This window comes from Gigantopelta aegis, unplaced genomic scaffold (assembly GCF_016097555.1).
Source record: "Gigantopelta aegis isolate Gae_Host unplaced genomic scaffold, Gae_host_genome ctg2749_pilon_pilon, whole genome shotgun sequence".
Taxonomy (NCBI): domain Eukaryota; kingdom Metazoa; phylum Mollusca; class Gastropoda; order Neomphalida; family Peltospiridae; genus Gigantopelta; species Gigantopelta aegis.
In genome coordinates this window covers 104,167-119,149 of record NW_024533021.1, presented here as the reverse complement: position 1 = coordinate 119,149, position 14,983 = coordinate 104,167, and the positions used below count along the sequence as shown (strand labels likewise).

Here is a 14,983-nt window from a genome sequence, read left to right as displayed (position 1 = left end):
TAACACTGAAATTTCATTTGTATTAGTACAGACTTGTTTCACACCTCCATTATCATGTCCACACTCATTGATATCTTTAATCATTAATAATATCCGAGCCGGACGTTAACAAAACAGTTACCTTGCATTTCATTCCATTGTTTGAATTAAAACCAACTCACCCTGACATGAAAACTTCCTTGTTTATTGATACAAGTATGACTCACCAAACCACCATTGGTCCAAGATCACACTCATTGATATCTAAGTAGGACAAAAGAAGATTATATAGAGAAACTTGTTACTAACAAACACCACAACTACGTCCATCTATTGCCAGAATGTATTCCGAGTTACAGGCACAGGATAAGAACCAGGAGTGTTAAACAAAGTACTGACTTACAACCTCCATTATATGAAGCACACTCATTGATATCTGTAATAATTAATGAAAACCAATTACTTAAGACTTGTTATTACTTTGACTGTTACAAACTGTAACTATACTCATCATGTCAATTAAGTACTCCGTTAGACAAGAACAAGAATAGCTACCAATTGTAGTTTGACAATTCTGTTCACATCCTCCATTTTATTGTTAACATTTCATTGATGTCTATCATCATTATAGGTATCGATTAATATCAATAATGAGTAAATGATCTTACCAAGAAATGTGTGGGTTATCATTCCAAGTTGGTATACATACGACACATAGTATCTATAGCTTCCCAATGGTATTAGTACATAGTGAAAGTAATCCAGAAACTCCTTCCAGCTACACTAATCAATGTCTGTGTCGTTAGTATTAATGGAGATATAAGTATGTATATTAATAGTACCTGAACAGAATGATCTTATAAACAATCTGAAGCCCGACCGCACAAGAACAATTGAACAATGGTACTTTATTAATTCATATTTGTTCCGAACACCATGCTTATGTACATCGCATTTCATTGATATTATAAATTGTAAGGATAATATATGAGAGAATTCAAACCTGTCTTTACGCAGACGCAATTTCTGTAATTGCTATCTAATGAGTATCCACTATTACAAGAACAACTGTGTAACTTCTTCGCTGTAATACAAGTATGTTTCACCCACCACCTTATTATCACTACATTCATTGACATTACTGATGTGTAATAATTATAACTTTATATTAATATGTTATTGTTTATACCTGTAAAACCATGTCCATACTCAATGCAGGAACTATAACCACGTCTTACCACTACAATAATAACTACCAAGGATATTAGTACAAGACCTTTCACACACCTCCATTATTAATAGACAAAGTCATTATATATCAGATTAGATGACTCTGTAATAGAATCATTAAGAAGAGGTCCTTTATCTGGCCGTTGTGTGTTTGTGTCATTATCTATTGAATAGCCAGTTTGCTTGACAAGAGACCTACATAGCTACCCATAGTATTAGTCCAATTGGCTTCACAACCTCCATTGTTCTCAGAACACTCATTGATATCTATGGTAGAACACAACATATTTTTTCATATTTATTAAAGTTCTATAACTGACCCTGTACAGGTTATAGTAATCATATAGAAGTTCCAACCCCTAGTAACAAATACAATATAACTTCCACTAACATTAGTACACATCTGATTACAACTGGATAGTCCTCTTCTGAACACTCATCAATTTCTAAAATTAAAACCTGAAATGACTAGTACTATCATACGATATGATAAAACTTACCATCACATGTTCTACCATTACTAGCCAGTCTATAACCAGAATTACTAGTACAGTAAAAAGAACTGTTTGAAGTATGAACAACTATGTTCACAGACATTTGGATTGGCAGCACAACCCCATACCAACCCTTTAAAAATATATGTCTGACATCTATAATTCTCTCCTTATCTGATCTGATACTGGACTGGAACATTCCCTGTCCATCTTATTACAAGTGTTGTAGCTAGTGTTACATTGACAATAGTAAGGAGCATACTTGATTAATAACACGCTTTGATAACACAACCCATTGTTTACTATCACATTCAGTGATATCAGAAACCAAGTGAGTCCATGGACCAACTGGTAAGACTGGTTGACAAATCAACAGACATAACTTCCATTAGGAATGCAAACATTTGTGTTCACAAACATGAGTTAACCATTTGTACATTTCATTGATGTCTATAGGAAACACAAAACATATTCTTTTCTTCTCTTTGTTACCTTAACAAGCACAACTTTGTCGTTCCGTCATGTTCAATAAGAATCCACTATTGCAGGGAAACCCTCATAACTTCCCATTCAAAAAAAAAAAAAAAAAAAAAAAAAAAAAAAAAAAAAAAAAAAAAAAAAAATATCTATACATATTTGAGTACATCCTCCATTACTTAATAAACATTCAATTAGTATCTAGTACTTTACTTACTCTCAATAGGTACTATTTATATAATTAATACCCAACAAAAATTTGATAATTCATAAGATGGTATCCAGCAAAGCAACTAACAAAGATAGGAACCTGCTGTCGTTTACAAAATTCTGATTACTTCCACTAATGCAAAGAGTAATATTCATTTCACCTTCTTAAAAAATTAATTATATTTGGTTTTAAAAAAATTAAAAAATTACCATCACAATGATGGTTGTCAGATTTAATAATATAGCTGGTATTACCTGAACAGTAGTAACTACCATTTGAAATAGAAAAAGAATGTTCACATTCTCCATTATTGTCAGAATTCATTGATCTCTTCAAGAAAAATAAAAATAAAGGTAAATAAGATGTGAGTCCTTAATTACCTAAAACAGTTATGAGCATTTTAATTCGAATATAAATCCCGTATCACAAAGTACAATAGTAACTTCCAACAATGTTTAGAAATTTGGCAGTCTAATAACAGTCCTTGTTCACAACCCCATTGTTAATATTATCCTCATACATCTGTCAGATTAAGTCATTAATATATTTTATTATCTGCATTTCCAAACCAGAACAGAATTTTCCCTATATAACGTAATCTCCAGTATACACAAGGACCATAAATCTGATTCCAATTAGTGTTACTACATACTTTTTTCATTCGTAGCCACCATTAATCATGTTATACACTCATTTGATATCTTTAATGATTAATAACATTAGTGTCTTTAACAAAATTAATTACCTGGTTACAGTTTATTCCATTGTTTTTTGTTACTTAAACCAAAATTACATGACACTAGATAACTTCCTGGTTTTATTGATAACAAGTATAGTTCACCACCAACATATGTTACTTAGTGACACTCAATTGCTATTTGACACATTAGATAGTGTTATGAAGTTGTCATATAAAACTTTTATATGACCAGTCCAATTATGGCCATCTATATTCTAGGCACATCATCCAGAGTTACATCCCACATAACGTCAAGACCTCAGGAGTGTTTAGAACAAGTCTGAATACAACCTCCATTATATGAAGTACACGCATTGATTATCCTGTAAATATAATAACCGAATTATTTCACATACCCACTTCTCTATAACAAACCTGTACCTCAGTTCAAAACCATTACTATCATCAATTAAGTCTCCAGTCAAACAAGAACCAGTATAAACTACCAATTGGTATTTTTAGACAATTGTTCCCAGTCCTCCATTTTGAGTTGTGAGATTAATTGATGTCTATACTCATTATGGTAATCAGATTAATATCAATAATGAGTAATGATCTACCAAGACATGTGTACACAGTTTAACAATTCCACCACGTTGGTATCCATACTGACATTGATAGCAATCTATAGCTTCCAATATATTAGTACCATATGTTATATTGGACAGCAAGAAATCCCTTCCACTACACGCATCAAATTCTGTGTCTACGTGGTATTATGTACATATTAAGTATGTATATATAATAGTACCTGAACCGAATTTAAGCTAAGACAATTTGAAGACAGACCTCAACAAGAACAAATTAAACAATGGTACTTTATTAATACATATTTGTTCACAACCACCATTGTTAGTATCACATTCATTGATGCTCTATATGTAAGGTGTGTAACCTAATGAGCTTACATTCAAATGTGTACTTACCGAGAGCATTTTCTGTCATTGCTATCTAATGAGTAGCCACTATTACAAGAAGACAACTGTAACTTCCGTCACTGTTAATAACATTCTGTTCACAATCAACCATTATTATCACTAACCTCATTGACAACTGAATGTGTAATAAATTAGGAACTTATGATAATATGTTATTGAGTATGAACTGTTAAATTGACCATTTAAAAAGTGAAAAAACTAACCCGTTCTCACAGCTACAATAATAGCTACCAGGGATAGTAGTCACAAGACTGTACACAACCCCACCATTGTTTTTCGACTATTTCATGAATATCTCATGGATTAATACTACAATAGGATCATTAACAGGGGTTTATTTACCTGAGCAGTTGTGTTTGTAATCTTATCTAGTGAGTAACATTTCGCGTTTGACAAAGACGTATATAGCTCCCCATGGATTTCGTACAATGTGTATTGACAAAACCTACATGTTAACTCAAACACACTCATTAATTATTGGTTGAAGAAATTATTAAGTTTTATTGGGCGTTTTATTAATCTCATAAAACGAACCCTGGACAGGGATAGTTTATCATAGAGGACGTTCAAGCCCACTATCACAAATTTACAATAATAACTCCCAAACATTCAGTGGCCACATGTGATTACAAGCTGGATAGTCCCTTATGAACATCCTCATCAATTTCTAAATTTAAAACCATGAAAATGATTAGTACTATCATAACATATGATAAAACACTTAGCCATCACAGGTTCTACCATTACGAGGCAGGTCTGTAAACAGCAATTACAAATTCGGTGAAAATAGAACTGTTTGAATTATGACAACAGCAGCTGTTCACAGACATTTGGATTGGCAGCAAGAATCCTTAAGCCAACATAAGCGGTAAAATACGATATTTCTTCATATATAATTTTATCAGTATCTGTTATCCTACTAGAACATCCATTCTTCTTCATCAATTGAGTAGCAAGTTGTTACATGACCACTAGTAAAGATCATACTTGATTAATACACTTCTTGGTCACCACCACCATTGTTACACTATCACTTCATTGATATCAGAGCAAGTGAGTCCATTGGACAACTGTTTCAGCCATTTTTTTGACAATCACAAGACATAACCTCCATTTATATTATAACAGTTGTTTGTTCAGCAAAGATGGGTACCATTTGGTAACATTCATCTGATGTCTATGAGAACCAATTAAATATAATTATGCCATTTCTATTGTTAGGATTACCATCACCCTTTGTCTGTAGTCATTTCAATAAGGAATCCATCTAGAAGCAGGAAAACAATAATAACTTCCCTGTCTAAAGTTTCTTACATATGAGAGTACAACACCTCCATTACTTAATAACATTCATTAGTATCTCGGTAATTTATTACTGTGTCAATTAGTAGATATTATATATTTACTAACCAACACAAGTTTTCTGATTACCTCATAAGATGATATCCCAGCAAGCCAGAACAAATATAAGGACCCTTCTGTATTGACACAATTCTGACCCCTACATCCACTAATTGACAAGAGTACATTCATTCACACCTTACAAAAATTAAATCATATATACTTGTGTAATAGTACATGCAATGATCTTACCTCACAATGATGGTTTGTATGAGTTAATATATAGCTGGTATTACATGAGCAGTAGTAACTACCATTTGTATTTATGACAAGAATGCTCAAGCCTCCATATATCAGTTAACATTCATTGTTCATAGGGAATACATATTGTATATGGCCGCGTTTAAAGCACCACGGACCCGCTCGAATATGAGAAGCCAGTATGCAACGAGAGGCAATTCATAAGTACAACCACCACATTCCACCTATGGTTATCATTGTATTGAGAGTATTATCTTATCACAAGAAAGCTATAATTACCTAAGGTGTTTTACATAATGAGGCAACACCCTTGGTTGCAGCACATTCATTGATAATCTATAAATGAGTATAAGTTTATGTCATTAAATTTATATTACAACCATTACCAGAACAATGTAGTTTTGTTATAACTTTTATAGACAGAAAATACAAGAACAGATTGCCTGTACTGTTCGTCTTGTACACACTTGTTACAACAACCACCGTGACTATTTGAACATGGTGGACTCACTAGTTGCAATACAATCCAAATCTATTAATATTCTCATTAATATTGTTACACACTTACAAGTGCAATTATGTTTGATCAGGCCTGGTTATAAGAATAACGCAGTGCCACCCATGAGCAAAAATAACTATATAATAATGTATGGTGACAGTAGTGTTTCACACCCACCATTGGTGATGGTACAACGTGTTACTAGTATTAACTTCAACATTCTAAAATTAGGTCCTCATGCAATCAATCAAGGAGCTAATCGTTTCACTTACCATGGTCCATTTTAGAAGCACTTCCCCTGCTGGATATCCACTAACCACCATGAATATTAAATCCGTACACACTGACATATATCTTTCCATGAGGATGACGATGACTAATTGGGCCCAGTTCCAATCAACGGGAGTAATTATAAACATATTCCCCCCCAGGTCACTGGTCCCATACACTATCATATATTGGCTTGAAATCAGTGTTTTAGCGTACCATTACTTACACAGTACCATGGTAGTAATGTATCAGCTGGTATTGCTATACTGTAATGATTTTTTGGCATTTCAAGAATTGTAGTAAAGTTGACACATTTGAGGATCATTGTCTACTGAGGGGGAACTAGGCATTAACCAATGGATCACCATGCCATACAACAGGATAGATCACGACTAACATGCCAGTGTAGCAATATAGCCTTACTCTACTGCATAGAAACATCACAAAAGTGACCAATATTAGTCCATCAAACGTAATGATATGCTCCAGAAAAGTGCATTGTAACATTGGTATGTTTTGTGGACATAACACTACTCACTTGTGTGTATTTTCTGTTACTAATGGTTTAATCGTTGGGTACTTACGAACCTTCAATGTGGTTTAAAGAAAATGTGTTCCCCAAATTAATAGTAGGTGGTATTTTGTGTACTCAATAGGATCACAAGCACCTACTCAGTTGATGGAACTCTGCGACAGTCAGGTCCGTCCAACTACTGGGCAATGGATGACTTGAGGCTTATTTTTTATGCCACTGAGCGATATTAACAATGCTGCTCCTATCAGTAAAGGTATGCAGTGAAATGAGGAGTAATGGTCCATGACTGCAACACTGCTGTATAGTAACTAATATGCTATTTGTTTGCGCATTTGAAGGTAGTTGTACACTTTGAGTAGGTGTAAGTAGCACAGTTGTTTTGTGTCTCCAATAAACCTACAAGATAGAATGTGGACCTTATATACCACTTAATGTAGTATTATGCAGATATTCATCATAGAGAATATGCTGTGTACGGTGTTCATAACATGTAGATCACATTGGTGGAACAGGTGTAAAGTATGGCTAGTCAATACAATAGAGCTAGTTGGCACAGACACTGATCTACACATGGAGCATTTAATTTACGTAAGACTATGTTACTTTCCCTCACTTGTAGACTGGATGGTATTGTTATCCAATCAGCGAGGAAGGATTGTATTTCCAGTATATGTTAAGTTCCAGTCAGTGAGAAATGTTATATTGAACTGGACTTAGGACTCATAGTATAGATTTAGCATTTCTATTGTGTTATTTGAAGATAATTGTCCCTAAGAATGCTACATGAATTCTGTAGCATACATGGATTCACTGATGCTTGAAAACTTTGCCTGTTAAAATTAAAGACACACTTTTAATATTATGGCCGATTAGGGTTAACCAGTATAGTAAGTCTATATGTTGCTCTTTATAAAATAATTCCTGTCAATCAATTTAAGGCTATCAATAAATGATACTTTAATGGTAGCAAGCCATATTTGGGATCCAATCTTATTACCAACTTTGGCCTATCTCTACTTAATATGAGACATATTTTGCTTTTTGTTTCAATTTTAAAAACATGACTACCCAAAGGTTTAGGTTTGTTATTTTAATCAAGAGGCTGAATAAACTAATGAAACTTATGACGGGATTCAATGTCAAAACCTACAATACAATTGAAAGGCCGAAATCCCACCCATTTTTATAAAACGTTTTTTTATTATATACAATGTCTGCAATATGCTTGCTAATCTAGTACACCCAATGTTATATATATATTATTTATAACTTAATATAATATATTTATTTCGTATTTTGAAAAGTTGAAGCACCTATATGTAGCCAACAGACACCTTATTTCAATTGCAAAATTAATTTACATTAAAGTATGACTTATTCAGTTATGTCCCATTTTTATGGTTTTAAGTATGTATTATTAATTTCACATTAATGACGACATCTCTACCAGTTCACATAGCAAAGTGTATAATTCTACTTAGTATACTAAGTTTTATACACTTTTGCTGCATATCCTTAGTATTACTAAACTTTATTATCTTACCATAAGTTTTGCTTAAGTTCTTCCGCACTGTAAGATTAACATATAAAGGTCCAAACTATACCAAATACACTTATTTTGGATTTGACTTGTAATAGTAATATAAAGTCATAATTTTGTACTTGTGCACCATTCATTGAAATCACAGGATCACCAATGCCATTGCATTGTGACTTAGTCCTAACTGAATTACTATATTGGCTTGTCAGAAACAATAGAACAATAGGCATTTGTACTTGAATATTTAGTGATTGTACTTCCAGATGTTGATAGATATACAGTGGATACATTTCCATTACCACATGTAAAATTGAATGTAGTCTGATTCTCTGCAGCTAATATCTTATAATACTGCCCTGATCTGTTACCATAAGGAGTAAGAAGGAAAACCGTCTTCCCCATGTTACTGTAGGTGGTATTTGCTCAATGATATGCTCACAAGCTGCCACACTATTAGGAACATTACCACACTCATGACCACTGACAACACTCAGTGGTTTGTTTGATACTATACTAGTTCCAGTTATATCAACATCTAGTGCTCCAAACAGAAATGTTTGCATTCTATGAAGTGTAATAGAGAAAGGAGTTCCAGCTGTAATTTTCACATTGGGACTACTTGGATTCTGAATATTTTTAGGCACAGTAATAGTGTGAGTTGGGATAATAGTAACAATTGTATTGTTTTTTACACCAATAAGAAGCACTTCACTTAATGTATAATCAGGTATAGCTCCTATAGACCACAGCATAATACTGGTACTGATTTAAATCTGCAATATCTTGTGATGGGTAAGCAACATATTCACCTATACTCGCATGCCGGTAGTTCATTACCAGAACTGAAATAAGTCCTCCATTATGGTGTATACATGAATCCCTTTATTACGATTTGAATAGCTACTGTCCAATGTAACTTGACTTACAGGAATACTCACGTTAACTGAAGCTGTGTTAGTGACAGTTCCTGTTATTGTAACATTATTGTAGTTTTCAACTGTGAAGGACACAGGTGATGAAGAAGTAGTCATGATATACAACCACACATGTTCAGTTTCTTCCCGATAATTTCGCATAATCCAATGTAGAAGTCAGTTCCATAACTGGATTGAGCAAGAGCACATGTCAAAAAATACCTATGTTATATAAGGATACATTAAAACCTTATTAATAAAATTCAACGACTTAAGAAAATTACTGTCTTCATCATAGTTTCTTGTAACATTTTCGATCAAAGGATTATTTGATTTTTTCGTCCTCCTTTGAACCAAATATATTGAATTTAATATTGATTTCGTAAATAAGGTGCGGGGGCGGGATGCGAAGTCTTGCGACATTAAACGAAACAGGCACATACAGTAGTAATATACGGAAGCCGCAGACGGACATTCCAATTCTCTTTCTTATTTCTTCCGCGAACCTTGGCGTATCTAAAAATTCAAATTAACGATCCGTTGATGAGTCCAATTTCTCATTCCTAATTCCAATTTTGGCATGCGCGCCATTTCTAGGCTTTTCTTGTAAACGCGGAGCGCGAGTACCACAAGCCGTCTCTTAGAATCGAACGTCAGCGAGATGTTTCCAGTTAGGTTGGGTCCCCTGACTTTGGTCGCATATTGTAGCTCGATTATTTAGAGAAGCCGAGAACGGACACTAAAACTCCGTATAACCCTGTTATATTGAAATTGGAAATAGGAATTGGAATGTCCGTCTGAGGCTTCCGTAGTAATATTACAATTTCCTTTTCCTAGATTCTAAATCTGAGATCTTGGAATGAACAGTATCACTTTGCATTGAAGTAGTGTCCATCACCAAAATAAATATAATATATATATATATATATATATGTAAATTATCACTTCAAATGATATTTGAGTATTATATACATACATTGTAAAAATTGATTGGTTGATTTAACTAATACATCATTATACAGATTGTATATGTAAATTAAATATAATACTATTTTGATTACTAATGTATTATGAAATTGATGGTTAGCTATGTAACTACATAAACAGTAGTACATTAGTAATAAAAACAATATTATGATTACTTTTTCCACAAAAATAAGTTTGCAATTGCAATCTGTATATCCAAATAATGGTTAAATCAACCAATTAATTTTTACAGTATAATTGGTGCATGTGGCATACAACTCATAATACTTATTATCCAATAATAATATTCAATGGGAAATCAATACATATGAAGCCTAATATCTAATGTCTGTGGGTTAATGTTTAGTATTAATTTGCCATTGAAGTATGAACAGTATCCACTATTCATTGTATGTCATATTATATGATCATATCCTACTTATCTTTGTACTTTACTAGGCGGGAGTCCATTTATAGTAGCTCCAGCTGCACCTTGGCAGTCATCAGAAAATACTAACACATTTGCAATGGCCACACCCACTGGCCTCAAAAGGAGTCACTTCCACATCAACGTCAACTCCATCACACTCTACTGATACTAGTGAATTGAGTACTATACCATTACAGTCCTCTACTCAACCGAATACTACCACACTGGTCCTAGCACGGGATGAGTGGGTGTGACTAGTTTATCAGAGCCTTTATTAGATGCCATTGAGCCATACCATATACAACCTTTGATAGGACAAAGAAAGTGACTGATCCTTTATATTACATTGCATAGTCTTTGTTTTCTAAGTTATGTATGTTTATAGTTTTATAATGTCTCTATCTCTCTATCTCTGGGAGTGAATCTCCTCGACTTCCAACCTCTTCTGTACCTCCTACCAGTTCTCTTCCACACAGGCTCACCCTCTACAGAGGGAGGGGCTAATCCTTATTAGAAAGAAACCAACTGTTAATATGAAACTAGTATATGATGTATCTCAAGCTCCAACATTAGCTCTGCCTGCTAACTAATCATATGCTATTTCATCAATCTTCTTTCACCTCTGCAGCTCTGCCCACTGAGATCACACCCTTTCTTTCAAGTGCTTCACATTCCAATGTCACAGGGAATACATTACCTTCGATAGCACCTGTACAAACCACATTGGTTTTATCTTCGTTCTAATGAAGAGTATTGGTTTCCATTCTCAATAATTGATTGTTCAAAACTGAGGAAGCATTCATTCGAAGTTAGGCTGATCCTTTACTATCTGTGAGTAATACAAATTAAATTATACATCTAGTGTTAATAGGATCATTACAACTAGTTATTTATAATCTGTAGATGATAGTACAAGCAGATGGTGGAAGATATGATGTTGATCTCAATCTAAGACTGAGAACAGCTGTGTACTGGGAGGAACCCCCAGCTGAAGTGAGAAGGTTAGTGTTAGGATACTAGCAGTACTTGGATACTACATTAATGTTATTTTTTGTTTACATGTAGATGTACATGGTTTTATAAAGGTGATACAGATCGTTGGTATCTACCTTATACAGAAGAAATAGCCAACAAATTAGAGGTAGTTGTCTACTTCCTTCCTTCCTCATTCCCACTTCCATTTTCTCACACATTTAGGAAGCTTACACTACAGCCATTATTCGTGGCAGTTGGAATTCTAGAGTAGATCTTCCTCAAGGAGAAGCTGTCATTATCCACTCACCATCAGCTATGGTCCATTATTCTGCTCAACATTTCCAACCACTCAATCATGAAGTAAACACACAACAACTAGTACATATTATAATATAATTATTATCTTATAGATTGATTATCAACCTAAAGCTGTGTTAAGAGGATTTGTGGAAAGAGAGAAAGTAGAAATGGGTCTGTATACAACTTGTGTATTCTTACTCTATTTAATTTATTCATTTATATACAGGTGAAGATCGTGCTGTAGACCATTTAGTATTTATTGTTCATGGTATTGAACCATTTGCAGATGCTAGACTCAGTACATTTAGAAGTCTTATTGATTGTGGTAAGTAATGATGTTAATATAATAGTGTTTAGTATTTCACTTAGTTGATGATTTTCGTGAAGTTGCTCAATTAATGTTAAAAACATACAAGTTTGGTGAACAAGTTATGACCAAAGAAAGAGTTGAGTTTTACCTGTCCACTGGCACAATGCTTTACTTGAACATGGTGCTGATGTAGACGAGTAAATGGAACTAACTTTAATGTAGCTACTCTCTGTCTCTGTCTCTCTGTCTCTTTCTCTCTGTCTCTCTCTTTCTCTGTCTCTCTCTGTCTCTCTGTCTTTCTCTCTCTCTGTCTCTCTCTCTCTCTCTTTCTACACATGTTTGTGCTATATCTCTACCCAGTATTAGTCGACTGAGGGACTTCACTAATAATACACTAGTTGATATTCTATTTTATACTAGTCCTCTCTATTTACAAGTATGTCTGACAGAAATATTGTAATCTGTTTATATTATTATTTAGAGAATTATTGATCATGTCTCTTCTGAAATGAACAGGATGTTAGAAATATTTCAACAATGAAATCTAATTTTCGCAGGAAATGTGTCTGTAATGGGACATTCTTAGGATCACGTATTGCTCTGTTTGACTTGCTTTATCATCAGGTACACCCACATCATTAATAGAGACAAATGAAGTTGCAGATATGCTGATACACTTGTAGACAGTAAAGATAATGATAAAATAGAGGAAGAAATTGAGAAACCTCCTACATTAACAGAGGCATTAACTCAATTAGGACTACCTCAATTAGCTGGAACATTTGAGAAAGAAGAGATTGATTTTGATAGTTTGATAAGCGACTTGTCCAGTGAGAATTGTAGTTCCCCTGAGTATAATACTTGTTAGTGTAAAACAATCACTATTCTCATACCCAGACTGAGTATTGGTATGGGGACTATATAATCACTATAATGTTGTATTGTACATTATGAGGTTCTTATGTTTGTAGATCATGTGCTCAAATGATGATTTGAAGGAGATTGATATTCCAATGGGACCTCGTAAGAAACTAGTTAGTTTCATTAGTGATGGAGTCTAAAAATGAAACAAGTACAAGTAAGTCTGTCATATTCTTTCCTGCTTTTATATATCTTTTAGGAGAAGAAAGCTTAGACTTGCTGAAGAGAAAATTGCTCGTGAAAAGGAGGCTCAAATTCAAAGAGAACAACAATTATCAGAACAGAGTCGAGGCATTGAAGGTGTTAAGTTTTGTGAATGGTGTTGGAGGGACAGGGAAGCCATTAGTTGTCTATCCTCAACTCAACTTTCAGCCATCTTACCTGTTTTGTGTGGGATCACCTATTGGACTGTTTCTTACTATCAGGTAGATCATCCAATACATATAAATATATAGTCACAATATATACATGTATGTGTATACACTAATAATAGAGTAACTAGTCATTGATTACATTTATTATGTTGTCATTACCAACAATTTTAACACGTATATAATATTTATTATCTGTTTTTTTCATACAGAGGTGTAGAGACTCTCGGACCAGATTATCAACTACCCACTTGTCCTGCCCTTTTTAATATTTATCATCCAGTATGTTAATTACATATCATATATCACTAATCTTTCTATCTCGTTTAGTTTGATCCTGTAGCTTATCGTTTAGAGCCTCTAATAATTCCTTATCCTCCATCAAAACCTGTCCTGATGCCACACCACAAAGGAAGAAAGAGATTCCATTTAGGTTAGTCTAGTACATAACAGGTTACTACTACTTATCACTTTCTAATAGAATTATATGAGAACTTTGAACGTGTAAGTCAATCTGTACAATATCATTTAGTGGAAGGAATTCGTAACATGTGGCATCAGTTAAATGAACTAGCTCGTGCACATACCACTACAGGTACTGTTAGTGGAGGCAAAGAAGAAGAGAATGAAATGATATAAGGTAAATAAAATACTCTATCAGGTCCAAGGAATTATAATATTATGTAATATATAATCAACATTATTAGACTAATGCTTATAACCTATTAAAGTCCTACTGACATAAGTGGTTTATAAATACTAACATGTTCATTATTCATTTAGTTGAGGTCAGTTCTCAAGGATCTGTTGATGAATATGCTAGTGATCTTCATGTACCTATTGGTAAACTTAATGGTGGAAATAGAATTGATCATGTTCTTCAGGAAAAACCAATTGAGAAACTGAATGAATATCTCTTTGCATTAAGTAGTCATCTGTGTTACTGGTATGATAGTATGTTGTTGTTGTCAATTATTTTAGTTTGTTCTATAGGAGATCTGAAGACACTGCTTTACTTATTTTAAAGGAAATTTACAACAATCCACATCTGGAAATCATCAAATCATGAAACATATTTTATAAAGTAATTTAATTATTATAAACTTTGATAATGATGGATTTTATTGTTGCTGAAAATTGGAAACTTGGGGCGGACCATTTTAATAGTCTCCGCCTCTTTTTATTATGGCTAATTGTTAGAGGAAGAGATTAGTGATGAAGACATTGATAAGATAGCTACTGCTATGCCAGAATGGGAGAGACTAGTTCGATATCTGTTTGA

At 33.7% G+C, this 14,983-nt stretch overlaps 1 protein-coding gene across 1 annotated transcript; it reads left to right on the top strand.

Moving 5' to 3' along the window:
• Positions 1-11,727: 11,727 nt before the first annotated feature.
• Positions 11,728-14,770, top strand: LOC121391621 (phospholipase DDHD2-like). Its single transcript, XM_041523185.1, is given in 15 exon segments — positions 11,728-11,825; positions 11,890-11,965; positions 12,022-12,159; positions 12,210-12,270; positions 12,326-12,424; positions 12,469-12,552; positions 12,555-12,602; positions 12,745-12,845; positions 12,891-12,989; positions 13,381-13,456; positions 13,530-13,755; positions 13,914-13,983; positions 14,032-14,134; positions 14,485-14,647; positions 14,695-14,770. Coding segments are annotated over 15 exon segments (1,518 nt in total).
• Positions 14,771-14,983: the final 213 nt, after the last annotated feature.